The 15691-nt window shown below is 37.9% G+C and overlaps 1 protein-coding gene, 1 long non-coding RNA gene and 10 other non-coding genes across 13 annotated transcripts; all 12 read right to left on the bottom strand.

Moving 5' to 3' along the window:
- Positions 1–344: 344 nt before the first annotated feature.
- Positions 345–3175, bottom strand: LOC121789610. Its single transcript, XR_006048086.1, has 2 exons — positions 1523–3175; positions 345–1433 (listed from the first exon to the last, which is right to left on the bottom strand). It is a non-coding gene; the product is annotated as an uncharacterized LOC121789610 (long non-coding RNA).
- Positions 667–746, bottom strand: LOC121789627. Its single transcript, XR_006048093.1, has one exon. It is a non-coding gene; the product is annotated as a small nucleolar RNA snoR14 (small nucleolar RNA).
- On the bottom strand, positions 804–886 carry LOC121789624. Its single transcript, XR_006048090.1, has one exon. It is a non-coding gene; the product is annotated as a small nucleolar RNA U61 (small nucleolar RNA).
- On the bottom strand, positions 1353–1442 carry LOC121789632. The gene has a single exon (XR_006048098.1). It is a non-coding gene; the product is annotated as a small nucleolar RNA Z101 (small nucleolar RNA).
- LOC121789626 lies at positions 1512–1590 on the bottom strand. The gene has a single exon (XR_006048092.1). It is a non-coding gene; the product is annotated as a small nucleolar RNA snoR14 (small nucleolar RNA).
- On the bottom strand, positions 2011–2165 carry LOC121789629. Its single transcript, XR_006048095.1, has one exon. It is a non-coding gene; the product is annotated as a small nucleolar RNA snoR135 (small nucleolar RNA).
- LOC121789631 lies at positions 2256–2345 on the bottom strand. The gene has a single exon (XR_006048097.1). It is a non-coding gene; the product is annotated as a small nucleolar RNA Z101 (small nucleolar RNA).
- LOC121789628 lies at positions 2396–2476 on the bottom strand. Its single transcript, XR_006048094.1, has one exon. It is a non-coding gene; the product is annotated as a small nucleolar RNA snoR14 (small nucleolar RNA).
- On the bottom strand, positions 2527–2607 carry LOC121789623. The gene has a single exon (XR_006048089.1). It is a non-coding gene; the product is annotated as a small nucleolar RNA U61 (small nucleolar RNA).
- Positions 2746–2836, bottom strand: LOC121789633. Its single transcript, XR_006048099.1, has one exon. It is a non-coding gene; the product is annotated as a small nucleolar RNA Z101 (small nucleolar RNA).
- On the bottom strand, positions 2892–2976 carry LOC121789625. The gene has a single exon (XR_006048091.1). It is a non-coding gene; the product is annotated as a small nucleolar RNA snoR14 (small nucleolar RNA).
- Positions 3176–6131: 2956 nt separating the features above from the next.
- LOC121789611 (ribose-phosphate pyrophosphokinase 1-like) lies at positions 6132–10830 on the bottom strand. 2 transcript variants are annotated; one of them, XM_042188031.1, is made up of 8 exons: positions 10670–10830; positions 10202–10372; positions 9484–9732; positions 9191–9334; positions 8930–9097; positions 8708–8777; positions 7716–7797; positions 6132–6700 (listed from the first exon to the last, which is right to left on the bottom strand). In XM_042188031.1, exons 1-8 carry the CDS (start codon positions 10769–10771, stop codon positions 6520–6522), a joined length of 1167 nt encoding a protein of 388 aa, XP_042043965.1. In that variant the 5' UTR covers positions 10772–10830; the 3' UTR covers positions 6132–6519. The 2 variants fall into 2 exon arrangements, with proteins under 2 accessions (XP_042043965.1, XP_042043966.1); XM_042188032.1 differs by lacking the exon at positions 7716–7797.
- Positions 10831–15691: the final 4861 nt, after the last annotated feature.

The raw sequence follows: 15691 nt of genomic DNA, 5'->3' as shown, positions 1-15691 counted from the left end.
AAAAATAATTATCTTAATGTACAGAACTTGATTAGGCAAAACATTTGCGACATTTTATGACAAATTGATCTAATCGTTTTAAATGGATTCAGTATAGTATTCTCACAAACCGATAGGATAGGAATACTTTGACTACGAGGCAAACAGATTAAAATTTGAAGGCAAATAAAACAATAAAACTTGATTTTGCTTTCGTGAAATCAACCCTAAAGCAGTGATAATGTAACTGTATCAAAGTTACAAAATAAATGAAGAGAAAGAAAAGTGAATGTTAAATTTAATTAAGTGTGGGGAAGATGATTGTTGACAAATCAACTGAAACCAATGCTTAAGAAAAGCGAATGTTAAATTTCGATCAGGATGCAATTTGAATCAAATTCACACAAGACCATACACACAATCTCTGCTTAAGATTCCATTTTTGCACTTTTCCGTTCATCAAGAATCCAAAAGAAGAGATTGATAATCAAGAACAATTAACAGCAGAAAATGAAAGGGAGTGTAAATTAGTGAATAAATTCCAATTTTGTGGGCATCAGTTCTCCAAGGTGAGTTGTGCATCGTAACAAATCAGTCGCAAATTAGATTCATCCTCTGCCACAAAATTAAAAAAATTCCAACAAAGTTAAAATACATAACATTAAAGCTTTTACACAATTTAACCAAGCGATCAGAACCTGTCGAGATTTCAATTTTCAGATCACACTAAATCAGTGATTTGAGCATGAATTTCATCATCACCTCGCTAAAATCAAAATTTGAGCATAAAATTTCTAACAAAATAAGGTAAAGTTGGCAAAATGGAGCTCAGAACATCTTAGAGGGTTGTGTACACCATCACAGACGACAAGCATCTTCGGTCACAAATTGGATATCATCGCTGCTGCCTAATTCAAACAGATACACTCTTTTCATACACTTCTTCTCTATATTAGATTAGATATAAAAAATACTACTGTACTTGTATAATAAATCAAACAGAAACACACTTTCATACTGATAGGATGATGTGTAGCTGATTATATCCCAAGCCGAAAATAAAATACTTACTGGAGATATGAAATTGACATATATAAATACATAAAAACATGATTTTGCTAACATTTTTACAAGGGAAAAAAGGCTTCATCCTGCAACGGAGGAATCCTTCCTGGTCAGCGGCAATGGACACATAGTGTATATCAATTATGTAAGAGAAGAGAGTAATGAATTAGTGACATATGTAAACAATGTTGGAAAGAGAAGGGAATATTAAATATTAGTACTATGAAAAGTGTGGGGAAGATGATTGTTGACAGATCAACTGAAAAATTGAAACACAGCTGCCCATCTTCACCTAGTGATTTTGATTTTGTGAGCATCAGTTCTCCAAGGTGAGTTTAGCATCCCAACAAATCAGTCGCAAATTACCCATTGCACATTAGATTCATCATCTGCCGCACAACCAAATCACTAAATTCACAACCAAATCACTAAATTTAAAATTTCGAGCAATATTTCAAGTTTAACAAGCGATCAGAACCTGTCGAGATTCAATTTTAACATCATAACAAATCAGTGATTTGAGCATGAATTTCATCGTCACTTCGCCAAAATCAATTAGGAAAATTGAGCATAAGATTTCAAACAAAATAAAGCACTCAGAACTTCTTAGAGGGTTGTGTACCGTCACTGACAACAAGTCTCCGGTCACAGTTGAATATTCATCATAGCTGCTTAATTTAAATGCATAAAACCAACAATAGCTCAACCAGCTCAATCAGAACATAAAATATACAGAATATATGAAATTCACATAGCTTACAAAATTAGGAATGTAAATTGCATAAAAACATGATTTTGCTAACAATATTACAAGGGAAACAGCTTCATGCTGCGGCAGAGGAATCCTACCAGAGCAGCAGTAGCAATGGCAACATAGGTGTAAAATAAATTAAGACAAGAAAGTATTTAATTGGTAACATATGCAACTAGTGAGAAAGAAAAGGGAATATGAGTTAAATTTTATGGAAGTGTGGGGAAGATGATTGTTGACAAATCAACTGAAAATTTGAAAGACTACTGCCCATCTTCGCCTTGTGATTTCAATTTTGCAGAGAATACTTTCAATCAGAATGCATTTTGAATCAAATTCGCACAACGTTGATACACACAATCTCTGCTTTAGATTCCATGTTTAATCTTTCTATTCAACAAAAATCCAAAAGCAGATATTCAACCGAGATTAAAACAACCAAATAAATAAATAAATAATTTATTGGCATCAGTTCTCCAAGGTGAGTTTAGCATCACAACAAATCAGTCGCAAATTACCCATTTCACATTAGATTCATCATCTGCCGCACAACCAAATCTCACAATTTAAAATTTCCAACAAATAAATGAAATTTAACAAGCGATCAGAACCTGTCGAGATTCAATTTTAACATCACATAATAAATCAGTGATTTGAGCATGAATTTCATCGTCACTTTGCCAAAATGAGAATAAGATTTCTAATGAAAGGTAAAAAGAAATAGCAAAATGGAGCTCAGAACTTCTTAGAGGGTTGTGTACCGTCACTGACGTCAAGCGTCTTCGGTCACAGTTGAATGTTCATCACCGCTGCTTAATTCAAATGCACAATACCAAAAAAATGTAATACTCCTATTAAAGAAATTGAAAACTGCTTTTAAAGAATAACTAAACAGAAACACTCATTCATATAAATCTAATGATGTAATCCAATAGAGATATCAAATTTTTGAGGGGCATCAATTCTCATAGAAGAGTTTAGCATCAACTAAATATCAGTCGCAAAATACCCATTTAACCTTAAATTCATCCTCTGCTACCAAAAATTTCCAAAATAACTAAATTTGAAATGAAACAGATGAATTTGAATTTCAGAAGCGATCAGAACCTGTAGTAGGTATTCAGATTTAACATCACAGTAAATCAGTGGATTGACAGACATGAATTTCATCGTCATCTCGCAAAAATTAACTCGAATATTTGAGCGCAAACAAAATAACATTTTTAAAAAAAATTAAATTAAACATCTTTGGGACAGATTCATCGCCGTTGCTCAACCAAACAGATGGAATGGAAAAACACGAAACACGAAACACTAGCACTACAAACATATACTAAGGAACAGAACGTAGAAGGAGAGAAGTTGTGGAGCTGAATTCAAGTGGAGTGGAGAAGGATTGGGGGAAGGTAAAATTTATAGTGTTTTTGGTGGAGGCGCTGCGAGCTCCTTGAACCCTAAGAGCATCCACAACCGTTGCTTTTGCCAGCGGCACGGTCGTGGGTCCGACCCCACTTTTTCTGTCTGCTCTTTAGTAAGAGAGCAACACCCACAGCTGTGCTCTTCCGAGCACAATTAATTTAAAATTCAATTACACAAAAACATTTCCATAATACTAAAATTCATTAAAAAACCACAATAAATATTACAAATTACAAATAAAATAAAAAAACACATAATTAAAATCTTAAAAATTAAAAATTACATAATTAAAAAACTAAAAATTAAAAATTACATAATTAAACTCCTAAAAATTAAAAATTACATGATTATTGGCTAATATTACCCGAGGAGGACTACGCATCCGGCGGCACCAACCCCAATTGTTTTTTGAGACCCAATATCATGTCCTCGTGCGTTTGAAGTTGCGTGGGGGTCATAGTTGACCTATCGGCCATATTGAGTTGGGCCAAAAGGGCCCACAACGAGTTGTTCGGGGGTGGAGGTGGAACATAGGGTGCGGGTTCGGGGGCGGGGGTAGATGGAGTCGCGGCGCGACGGCGTTCGGCCGCCGCCTTCTTCCTTCCTTGCGGTCGGCGTCGGGAACCGCTTGGTCCGGCGTCAGGGCTACCCAAGTTAGCTTCGGCGAGTTGGCTAGCCACTTCTTCGCAGGCGTCGGATAGGGATGCCGACCGTGACCGTTTGGAGGAGCCGCTAGAGGAGGATGTTACGCCTCCTAGATACTGGTGAGTCCTCGTTTCCTGCCAAACATTTAGGTACTTGAACGACTTACCGTTCATGGATTAGTAGGTGCTCAACGCCGCAGTGATGATGTCGACCTCGCTCCGGCCGCTCCCGGCATTCCGCGACTCCTGGAGAAAATAGCCATTGAACTTGCCAATTTCGTCGTTGGCTCGGCCGATGCAGTTGCGCACCATACTCTCGTTGCGCTCGATAGTTCCCGGCGGCCGGTTTGCATTATACCGCCGAGAGACGCTCCACCAAAAGTGATTGCCGGATTGGTTCGTGCCAACCACCGCATCTTCGGAGATTTCCAAGTACGCCTTGAACAATCTATCCATCTCCGCCGGTGAGTACGGTGTGCGGACACTGGCACGAGATGGAGGAGTCGGAGTTTGGGAAGGGACGGGAGGCATAGGCTCCGGTGTCCACCCGTATCGCCCATCGGAGGCACCTTGCTCGTCGACCGGGTATGGCCGGTAGCCACCCGGAACGCCCGAATCTTGGGTGAGAGGAGGGGCCGAATAGTCAGTTTCCGGACTAGGAAACGGTTGTGAACCGAATCATTCGGGGTTCCAACCGTGGGAGCCCGTAGGGTTATCGTCTTGGCCGGACATAGTGATGTTGTAGGGTATGAGAGAATGAAGATGAAAATGGATATGAGAGATTGAAGATGAAAATGGATATGAGAGATTGAAGATGAAAATAGATATGAGAGATTGAAGATGAAAATGGATATGAGAGAATGAAGATGAGAATTGTGTAGTTTGATGTGAATTTTTGGGAGTGAAATTGGGGGTATTTATAGATGAAAGTGTGTATTTTTTGGGTAAAAAAATGAAAAAGTGGAAAAAACGGTTATAAACGGATATATTTTTTTTGGGAAGTGAATTTTTTTTTAACGGTTTTTTAAATTAAAAACTGATTTTTTAATTAAAATTTTTTTTTAACACAACGGCTATGCCGTTGACGAATCCCAGCGCGCCACGTCAGCTGCTCGCTGGCACGGCGCTGCTCGATGGCGCGAGCGCAGCGGCGGCGGGTAGCGTCCGTGTCAGCGGCGCGGACGGCCGTGGCGACGGACGCCACCGTTGTGGATGCTCTAATAACAACACACGACTATTATCAATTGAAAAATACTACTAGGAATATGAATTATGTAATTATGTTAAATATTATAAAAATACATAAAATCAACAATAATTATTGTTATATCACTTATATCGGGAATTTTCTATTATAAATAAGAGGATTAAATAATCACGGCAATTTTAGGATGAAAGTGGAGCCAATTATACATGACGAGTATAACCTAATTATACAAATCATTAATTTAATTATTATATTGTGTGAATTTTAAAATTGGATGAAAAGAATGAGATTTACCCTTTTTAGTCCTTGAAGCTATGAATAAGTCATTTTATTTATCTCATTCTTTTGTCTCTCAAATGCAACAACTTTATAATTAGCTGAGCAAACAACACAACTTAGTATCATTAGTAATTTAGTAATTTAACTCAAAAGAACCTCTCACACCTAGTACATTTATAAATTTATCCCTTGCAATAAAACTCATAAGTTCATCATCTATGCTTCCATCTAATTTCTGGGTGAAGGAGACATTAATTAGAAAGATGTAAAGTTGTATACTATCTCATATGCATCATGAAATAGGTCTGGTCTTAATAGGAGTATATATAAAATCTAAAATATAGACGAGAAGTAAAGCAACGAATTAAATAGTAGTACAAAATTTAAACTGAGACTAGGAGCAACGAAGAAGGAGGAGCAACACATGCTAATATAAATTTCACCAGAAGTGATGAAAATAATGCGTTGTGGCACACAAGGTTGAACCATATACTAAATTTCAAGACCATTAACAACCTAGCAAACAATCAGTGGTTAATGGGTGACCAATTATATGAGAGTGCGAAGCATATTCAAAAGAGAAACGGACTCGAATATCATATCATTCAAACGCAAAGCTACCCCCCTCAACTGGCTGAGTCCTGCAATTGTTGCACCTGCTTGTATTTCGACCATGAGTTATAGCGATGGAAAATACATTCTCATTGTTATTAACGGCTATTCTATTCCCAGGTCATCTTAATTTGATTGCTTATTTTATCTGCTGTTAGGTATGCTATTGCAGTTGTTTACATTGAAAGAGCAACTTCATGAGAAATAAATTATTCATAATTACAGAATCATCAATGATTAGATGAGAATCAAATAATGATGTTCCTAAACCTGTACAGAGCTCAAAATAGGAAAAGAAATTAACCTGCCTGCTACTATACTAACAATTCCTTGCTGATTTTGAACCAGAAAATTAAATAAAGAAATGCAAAGACCTGAGATTCGCGAAAATATCATTTCAAAGACTGGCATTATTGCTTCAACTTCTACGAATGTCTTGCGGGGTTTAGGTGACGCAGAAGATGGCATTGCAGGCACAAGTAGCGGGCGGTGAACTGGTATAATATCTTTCTTCAACGGAAAGGTTTCGTCACCATCGATCAGCAAGTAAACCAGATGTTTTATCACTGGAAAATGCTACTCACGGAACAATCGTCATGAACTCGCCATATTGTTTCACCCAAGAGGTTAGCAACTGAAAGAACTGTCAACTGAGGGAAATAGTTTTTCTCCGACACTGGAAGGGTATTTGTGATAATAACCTCTTGGAACAGGCCACTCGACAACCTCTCGATTGCAGGGGCGCTGTAACAGAGCAACATCAATAGATATATGGTTAGAAGTCGAATCATATCTGTACATGGAAAGAAGCCAGCAAATTAAGCATTAATTGAAAATGCCTCCTTACTGAAATAAAATTCTGAAAACCTGCATATCATCATAGAGACAGACAGCATTCCCTTATAAGTTACTGTAACAAACTTAGTCCTTGGAAGACACTCTGAATTCCAGAATCAAGATGGATGTTTTTAAGAAATTAATCTTATTTAGGACAGAGCGTCAGACTCACATTATGAATCTTTATATTTTTCTCTTACAAACCAAGTATAGGATTTTCACAATAAGACAAAACTTATAAAAGACACCAAATTGTCAAGGGTGGACTACCACAAGTAATGTTGTAAGGCAATATAGGAAAAAATGAAGTATTGTGAAGCATTATTTCTCACTTCCAAGTTAAAAAGAATTAAAAGTTCCTGAACAAGGTGTGGTTTAAGTAGATTGGCAGGGTATACTAAATATGTCACGAATTAGAGGTTTAGAGTACAAATTGCAAGGCAAAAAGCGGCAATTTTTCCCAGTAGCCAGTGTATGAACTCCAGACAGAGTTCATACAATTAAAATTTATTTTGGTGTTTTTGATTCAGAAAGATTTCAGCTCAGAAGGGGTACTAAGATGAGGAAAAGAAACTTCATAATTTTCTGAAACTGTCTAGTCTGTTCAAGTGCGAGAAATTATCCCTTCATGTACTTTTCTTCCCAATGAAATGATGGAAGAAACATTTTAGAAATATTTTGAGCTTGAAAAGTGGGATTCAAAGCCAACAACTAAGATGATTGAGTAAGCAACTCTATGCAGCAACTCAAAACTAAGATGATTGAGAATCACCATTATTAGTATTATTGACACAAGTTGCTCTATTTTAAGAGTGCTAAATAACATGATAGAGCAGCACAAGAAAGTTTATTTAGTGTCATCAAAGGATCCACGATATTCCATAAAATGGTGAAAAGAGCCACAGATAACAATTGTTGATACCTGAAAACAGCATGAGTGCTGCATGCATAGACTTCCCGAGCACCTACCTCATGCAGCAACTCTGCACCTTTGGCAATAGTTCCTTAAGAGCCACAGAACATACAGAAAAATTAAAAATTAGTTTTGTATCCAAGAGATATAGATCGCCCCTTCCCTGTAGATTTATAGTTGTTTCCTGTGTTTAAGGACTTTAGGTGTTATCTTTAGAGTTAGAGTTGGAGTTGGTTTAGGAGCCTTTGTTTAATCAGGAGTTCTATTCAAAGTAGAAGTTTGTCAATAGCTAACTTGTTATTATAAATAGCTCCTCAATGAAGGAACAAAGTATCTTGGATCATAGTTTAGGACGGTAGTACCATAGGGCCTCTTCGAGAATTATCTTTGTTCTTGTTTCGTTCTCTCTGTTCATTTTTGCAACCATCACATTTTCTCTATCAGCATGTCTCAATGGTTAAGTAATGAGTAGATCACTTCATAGTTATAAAATATACAGAAATTATGCCAAAAGAATCTAACTTCAGATTAAGTTCGAATTTCTACTAGTCAAAGGACTGGTTACAATTTCAGTTCAGATTTGTTTTGATTTCATAGATCACATATGCCATGGTACATAAAATAGTACTCCATATAGTGCAAAAGGATGAGCTTCATTTTATCTTAAATTCAAGGAAAAAAAGCACTACCTTGACATAGACAACAAATTCACTACCTCAAAACGACATAGACAGCATAAACAAAAAGGCTGAGCTACTGAATAATCAAGGATAAACAGTTTAAGAGTAGCATTCCAGTATAAAACAAATCAGCATGGTAACATTCATAAACACTCATATTAGTATCTCAGAGAAAAACTAAAACATCTGATCCTTACTATTGCCATGTATTAGCAGGTGCTTAATGGTTTAACTAATTATAAACTTGATTACATTAAGCCTCTATATTATGAAATATTTTAGAGGATATATATATATAAAGTAATTATAATATTCTATTACCTGCTGTATCTATCATGTCATCTACCATCACTGCAACTTTTCCTTTAACATCACCTATCAGATTCATTACCTGTAAATAAAATGTAATGTAACCAAGAAACAAAAGACAAATTACAAAAAGGAAATGAATAGTCGAAAGAAAACTTTTGTCAAATAGCCAAATAAAACCCTCTGTGTTTTTTTATCTTGTTAAAAGACAGCTAAAGTAGAAAAGCTTAATACCTCAGCAACATTATGCCCCTGACGCCTTTTGTCCACAATGGCCAAAGGTGCATCAGATAATTTCTTGGCAAAAGCTCTTGCTCGTGCAACTCCTCCAACATCAGGTGAGACTACTACCAAGTCACCAGAGGATATCTTCTTGCTGGCAAGATAATCAAGGATGACAGGCTTTTGCATAAAAAGTAAAAACACAGCCAAAAAACAAAACAATGTGAGTACGAATGAAAACAAGTAACAAAGGTGAAATCTTTAATAAAATACCTGGCAGTATACGTGGTCCACAGGAATATCAAAGTAACCCATGGACTGCCCAGAGTGGATATCACAGGCAAGAACACGATCTGCACCCGCTTCTGTGATAAGATTGGCTACTAATTTGGCAGCAATAGATTCACGTCCTTGGGTCTATTGACAACAGAAGATTGTAAATTAGCACTGCCACATTCTAGTAACATTTCCTCTAGAATTTATTCAGTGAACTTCTCACTTGTAAGTATTTAATCATCATTGTGTAAATAACTTAACAAATGTGTGATATATCACTGAAAATCCACCTTTCTATCCGCTCGAGCATATCCAAAGTATGGGATGACTGCAGTGATATTTTTGGCTGAAGCTCTTCGGCAAGCATCTATCATTATCAGAAGCTCCATAAGATTTTCATTAGCTGGAGGACAGGTTGGCTGGACCAGGTACACATCACAGCCACGGACACTCTCTTGCAACTGAACATAAATCTCTCCATCTGCAAATCGCTTAATGTGGATATTTCCAAGGTTGAGGCCCATATAGCTAGCAATTTCCTAAGTGAGAACCAATTCATCAAATTTAGTGAAGTAGAATAATGAGTAGAGGAACGCAGAGCATAACAAAAGAGAAACTACAACAGTCGCATCATAAATTAATCACGCTCTACCAAATGATGTGTGACACTACCTAACAGGGGCAAAAATAGAATGATAAAGCTGCAATTTATATAAAAGGCCGTCCATGTGATGCTCAGTCATTGGATTTCAATTTCCTACATGTCAAGTCCCTACATTCAAGTCATGCTTCCCCACACATCATCATCAACTCATGCAGGACTTATTGACACTGCAGACAAGTTTATATGAAACTTTAGAGGCAAGTGTTTCTACAAGTAAGTTGGCACTCAAACCACGGTAACAGAAGAATGTATTATGTTCCATATTTTAAAACAAGCGACAAATTCCCTTATTTAGAAAAACACATGAAAACAAGAGTACCATTCCAAGACTCGTGAGAATTCACCTGAGATAGGGCGAAATTGCCAGTACCGGAGAATATCTTGATCCTGTTATTAGTAGTATTTGTGTTCAACGCAGTCTCCAATCGTCTCGATTGCAGGTACTTGGGCAATATCTGATCGTTGAGAACAGGAACATAAGGCTTACCGTTCACCGGCCCTGTCAACTCACATCTCTATCAACACAAACGGAAACATAATCAGACAAAAAACACAACAATTTACAGTAAAATCAAAAGCGGCAGGCAAAATCTCAAATTCACGTCAATCTCTATCAACACAAAAAACAAAACTGAAAAACACAGAAAAAGTAACAATTCGCAGTAAAAGCAAAAGGCGCGCAAAGTATCAAATTCACGTCAATCTCCAAATAGTAAAAGAAGAAAATAAAAAAAGGATGCCTTTTCAGTTCAATCTGAAGGAGCTGAAACAATCAGTTAACATGAAACAAAGAGTGCGATAGAGAGAGTTACGGCGGGAGTGAAGCGTGCGGTGGGAGTAGGGAAGGAGGAGCGCGAGAAAAGAGAAGAAACAGCGGAAGAAGAGGTTGGGGGTGGCAAGAGCAGAGACGCCATGAAAGAGGTGTGTGTGTATTGGGATTTGGGGGGTTTGAATGTCGTCTCTTTATTTATTTTTGCGGATTTCCTGACCACTCACTATAGCTTCATAGGCCATCCACAATACAAATAGCCCAGCAATAGCCCAGCCATACCCTAGCCACTGCCACATCATCAGCACTAAAAATCCTCCTGCCACATCATCAAAACAAAGCAAATAGCCCAGCAATAGCCTAGCCACATAATATCCACATCACTATTAACAAATATATACAAAATGAAATAATTAACAATCACACAATATACGAAATTTAATTTACGAGACATATACGGGAAACATTAATAATACTATTAAAATTTTAAAAAGTACAATAATTTTAAAAAAAGTACAATAATTAAAAAAAATTACAATAATTTTTAAAAAAGTACAATAATTCACTCCTCGTCGGGGCATCTGACTCCATCCACCTCCCACGGGGATCGGGGGAGTTTGAGATCCGCTACTCCTTGAAGTAGGCTCGTTGTTGAGATCCATTTACCGTTGTTGATCTTGTACAGAAATTTAGATAAAGAGAGTACTCGTTAATACAAGTGGTGCGAATGAAAATGACAGGCAAGTCGCGTATATATAGTGTTTCGGAAACAAAAAAAATTAAAAATTCGCGCTAGGCTGTGCGCTAGGCGATCCGGACGCTGCAATAGCGCCTAGCGGATCGCCTAGCGCACCGCCTAGCGCCGCGGAACCGCCGAGCGCTAGGCGGTTTTTTTTCGCGAAATCCGCTAGGCGGCTGCAATAGATCGCCTAGCGCACCGCCTAACACCGGCGCTCGGCTAGGCGGTGCGCTAGGCGCTATTGTGGATGCTCTAACACACTCCCTTTCCTCTATCTCTTTATTTTCTCTTTTTCACTCTAATTAGGAGTACTAGTTTCATATATCCAAAACAAATTATCATGTTTTAACATTTCGCTTTGTTCATAGAGTATTTTATTCTCCACTGTTGTATTGCGCATAGAATTGTAGTACTTTCTTTTTCCCACAAAAATATGCACTCTCTTCTTTTTAGTCTGTCCTACAAGAATATACATTTTCTAATTTTAGAACGTCTTTTCTCTACAATGAGGTGAGATACATTTACCACTAACAATACTTTAATTATTTTTTTCTCTATCTATTTTTTACTTTACTAATTTTATAGTATTAAAACTCGTGTCAAACCAAAAAGTGCATATTATTTGAGGACAAATGGAATATCGTATTTTTTTTTGGAATTTTATTTTAGGTGCATTGCTAGTTTACTTTGGTTTGATACATGTTCTTGAAAAAACATCACTTTATTTGTAACAATAATTATACTCCATTTTTTATATAGTTATTAATTTAAACGTAAATATCTCTCTTATCGATTTTACCATTTAGACTAGATTTAAACCGCTAATTGAGTTACACTTCTTTTAAGAAATGGACTTCAATATTACCTTTTATAATAAATGGTGAGTATATTTACACTAAATTAATTTAATTTATTTATATTTTATTATAAAATTTATTAATATATAAAAATGTGATTAATAATTTATTAACTTTTTCAATCACATTTCTTAAAATTCTATTAGTATATTTTCAATAAGACTCCTACTATTGAAACTATTAGTATATTTTCAACCGGACTATAAGAGCATCATTAACGCAACAGGCCGGGCCGCAAATCTCAAGTCCCGGCCCAAGACGCGCATTGGACGGGAGGAAGTTCCGGCCCAGGACGGTCCCGGGGCCGCAGTTGCGACCTGGGGATGGTCCCGGGGTCCGGCCTGGCGGGCGATGGAGCTTCCGGTTGTAGGGGGTTCGGGCAACTACTGTTCACCAATTTCTGAATTTTTATGCATTTGGAAGAGGAAGAAGAGGGATGGGGAGAGGATGAAGAAGGAGGAAGAGGAAGAAGATGGAGATGGGCAAATTTTTTTTGCACTTTTTTTTAAAAAAAAATACTTTTTTTTTGCACTTTTTTTTTAAAAAAATTACTTTTTTTTTTGCACTTTTTTTTAATATTCTAAATTTTTTTATTTTTAAGTTTATAATTTATTATTTTGTATTAAAAATGAATTTCTCGTGTTATAATTGCTCAACGTATTCTATTTTACGAGTAAAATAAGTTGGAGTTGTGAATAGTGTCATTTATTAGTTGCGGCCCGAGTTGGAGCCTGCAGGGTTAGAACAGTTGTGGCCCGGGACTCAAATTTAGGGGAATGATGACGTAGAGGGGACTTGAGGCCTGAATCCGGGACGAGGTTAATGATGCCCTAATATTTGAGAAGTTCATTTCGTTGGCTAAAACTTAAGAGCATGAATTTGACATTTTACTTCATTTACGTAGCAATTTGGTCAGTTAGATTTCATTTTATCCAATCAAAATGAGTGTATTTTATCATTAATTAGACTATATCTAGTATTTGTATACACAGTGAGTAGTACTATGTACCCTATAAAACAGGATAGCAATAGCCTAGCCAAAAATTTATCCTGCCATATCATCATGTTCTTCCCATAATTTAGTAATAGGCCAACCAAACAACAACCTAGCAATAGGCTAGCAATAGCCTAACCAATGCCCTAATCCTCCCGAGAAAAAAAAACAACAAAGAAATGAATTGAAGAAAAAAAATAAAGAAAAAAATAAAATGGAAATAGGATATTTTAGAAAAAATAAAAAATAAAAAAATCAGCTAGCCGATCGCTAGTCCACACAATAGTGGACTAACGATCGGCTAACCATGCTAGTCCACACCCGACCTCTCGTCCGTCGCGTTAGCCTAACGCAATAGTGGACTAACGTCACGCCCGAGCCGCTAGCCGGTTGCTAGGGCGGGCGTTAGTACACTATTGTGGATGCTCTTATATAACTCTAAGATGGATGAGTTGTCTATCCCATCAAATTATTCCTAAATATATAATCTTTTTGTCTTAAATTTATTGATTCATATTCTCCAGCTCCTATAACGGCTAATAACCCCCAGGAGTTACACTCCAACCATAATGAGAGGTTTGAACTCTGTTGACTGCACCAGTTCCCAGGATAGTGAGCTTGACCTATAAATAAGTAGACATTCCATATCTTCCTTAACAACACGCCACAACAACCATTCACAAATCATAAGTTCACTCTCTGTATTATCTTTCTGTCGAAGCTCTGGCTTGACCTTCATTCAGTTCATCATAGTTAGTTCCGTTTGCAATGCTGCAACGAACAAGGCGTAACCAATTTATCTTTAGGGATGACACACCAAATAACCGAGAGCACAATCAGAGCATAGCTCGTCTTGTGGAAAGAAGACTCATCGATTCGGCAACCAGTTTGTTTCTTTTTAGTTTAACTTGATCAATTTGTTTTCATGTAATTCTTCTTTATTTATATTTTATTATTTTAGGTTGTATTATGCCCAACAAATTCTATATCTTTGTATAGTAAGTTTCACCAACGCACCTTTTCTATTTGCTGATAAATACCATCAAGTATCTCACTAATTCATTTCATTCACATTTTATTACTATAAATTTGTAGGATTAAATTTTTTCCCCAATGTTACTTTCTTAACTTTTACTATGAAATTGGTATGTAATGTTTAAACATTAATTTCAGGAACTTTATAACACCAATTTTCTAGCATCGTCATAGCCTGGAGATATTATTGAGAAGAAAATGATGAAACATATCTTGAATAAAGAACGAACTTGAACAGGTTCATTCAAGCAAGAACCGTGAAAAGTGAAAACAAACATCCCTCACCCAATTTGTAAAAAAATTGTTGTAGTCCTACAAAAGATTGCTTAATTGCAATGAATCATAGTACTAAGAGCACCCGCAACGCGGGCGGCCGGCGTTCCGCGTGCCGTTCCGCCGCGGAACGCGTTGCGGCGCATGGTTTCGTCCCGGTTCCGTTCCCATTCCGTGCCGGGTGCCGACGGAACGAAACGCGGCACGGTCTGTGCCGCCACGCCCTTCGGCGACGTGGCGCTCCCCGAGGCGTGCGTGAGTCCCACTCGCCGGCCCGCGAGTGGGACACGTCACCTGCTGACGCAATAATTATTTTTTTAAAAAAAAAATTTAAAATTTTTTTATAACGGTAATATTACCGTTTTTTAACTTTTTAAATTTTTTTTTTATTTTATTTTCTTATTCTATAAATACTCCTACTTCATTCTCATTTCACACACAACCAACATCATTTCCTCTCCAATTTTCATATTCAATCTCTACACAAAATGTCCGGCGACGGCAACTACAGCGGTGACGGCTCCGGTGGGTGGGATCTCAACGCGTTGGGCGATTGGCAGACCATGTACAACACACTTGGTGGTTCCGGGTCGTCGACGCCGGGTACCCAGGGGTCGGCGACGCCGGGTGGGTACCAACCACCCACTTTCGATGTGGATGCCTATGCACGACCACCCCGCTCGTGGCTTTCTCAGGGTTTGTCCCAGATTCGGGAGAATATCCCCGTTGAACCCACCCAGGGAGGAGGCCGAGGCGGTGAAAGCGCCAGGGCTGCGTCTGAGGCGGCCGAGGAGGCGGAGGAGGAGGAACCGGAGGATCTGGGCCGGCATCCGTACAGCAACGAAGAAACAAAGGCGGTGTACACCGCCTGGCTCACCGTCTCGTACGATCCCATCATCGGGAATCAACAAGCCGCCAAGTGCTTCTGGGAAAAGGTCCGCGATGTCTACCACCAGATTAAGCCGAAAGGGGCCCGGAAGCGCAAATATACAATGTTCCGTGCTCACTTTGGCCGAGTCGACGTACAGGTCAAAAAATTTTGCGGCATCTACTCCGCCGAAGAGGCGAACTACCAAAGCGGAGCTTCGGGCGCCGACATTCTAAGGGCGGCTTTGCGCGTCTTCTACCAGGACATCGGACTACAATTCAAATATGTTGATATTTGGC

Source organism: Salvia splendens, unplaced genomic scaffold (assembly GCF_004379255.2).
Source record: "Salvia splendens isolate huo1 unplaced genomic scaffold, SspV2 ctg291, whole genome shotgun sequence".
NCBI lineage: Eukaryota > Viridiplantae > Streptophyta > Magnoliopsida > Lamiales > Lamiaceae > Salvia > Salvia splendens.
The sequence above is the reverse complement of the archived record's forward strand: the minus strand, read 5'-3'. Positions and strand labels throughout refer to the sequence as shown.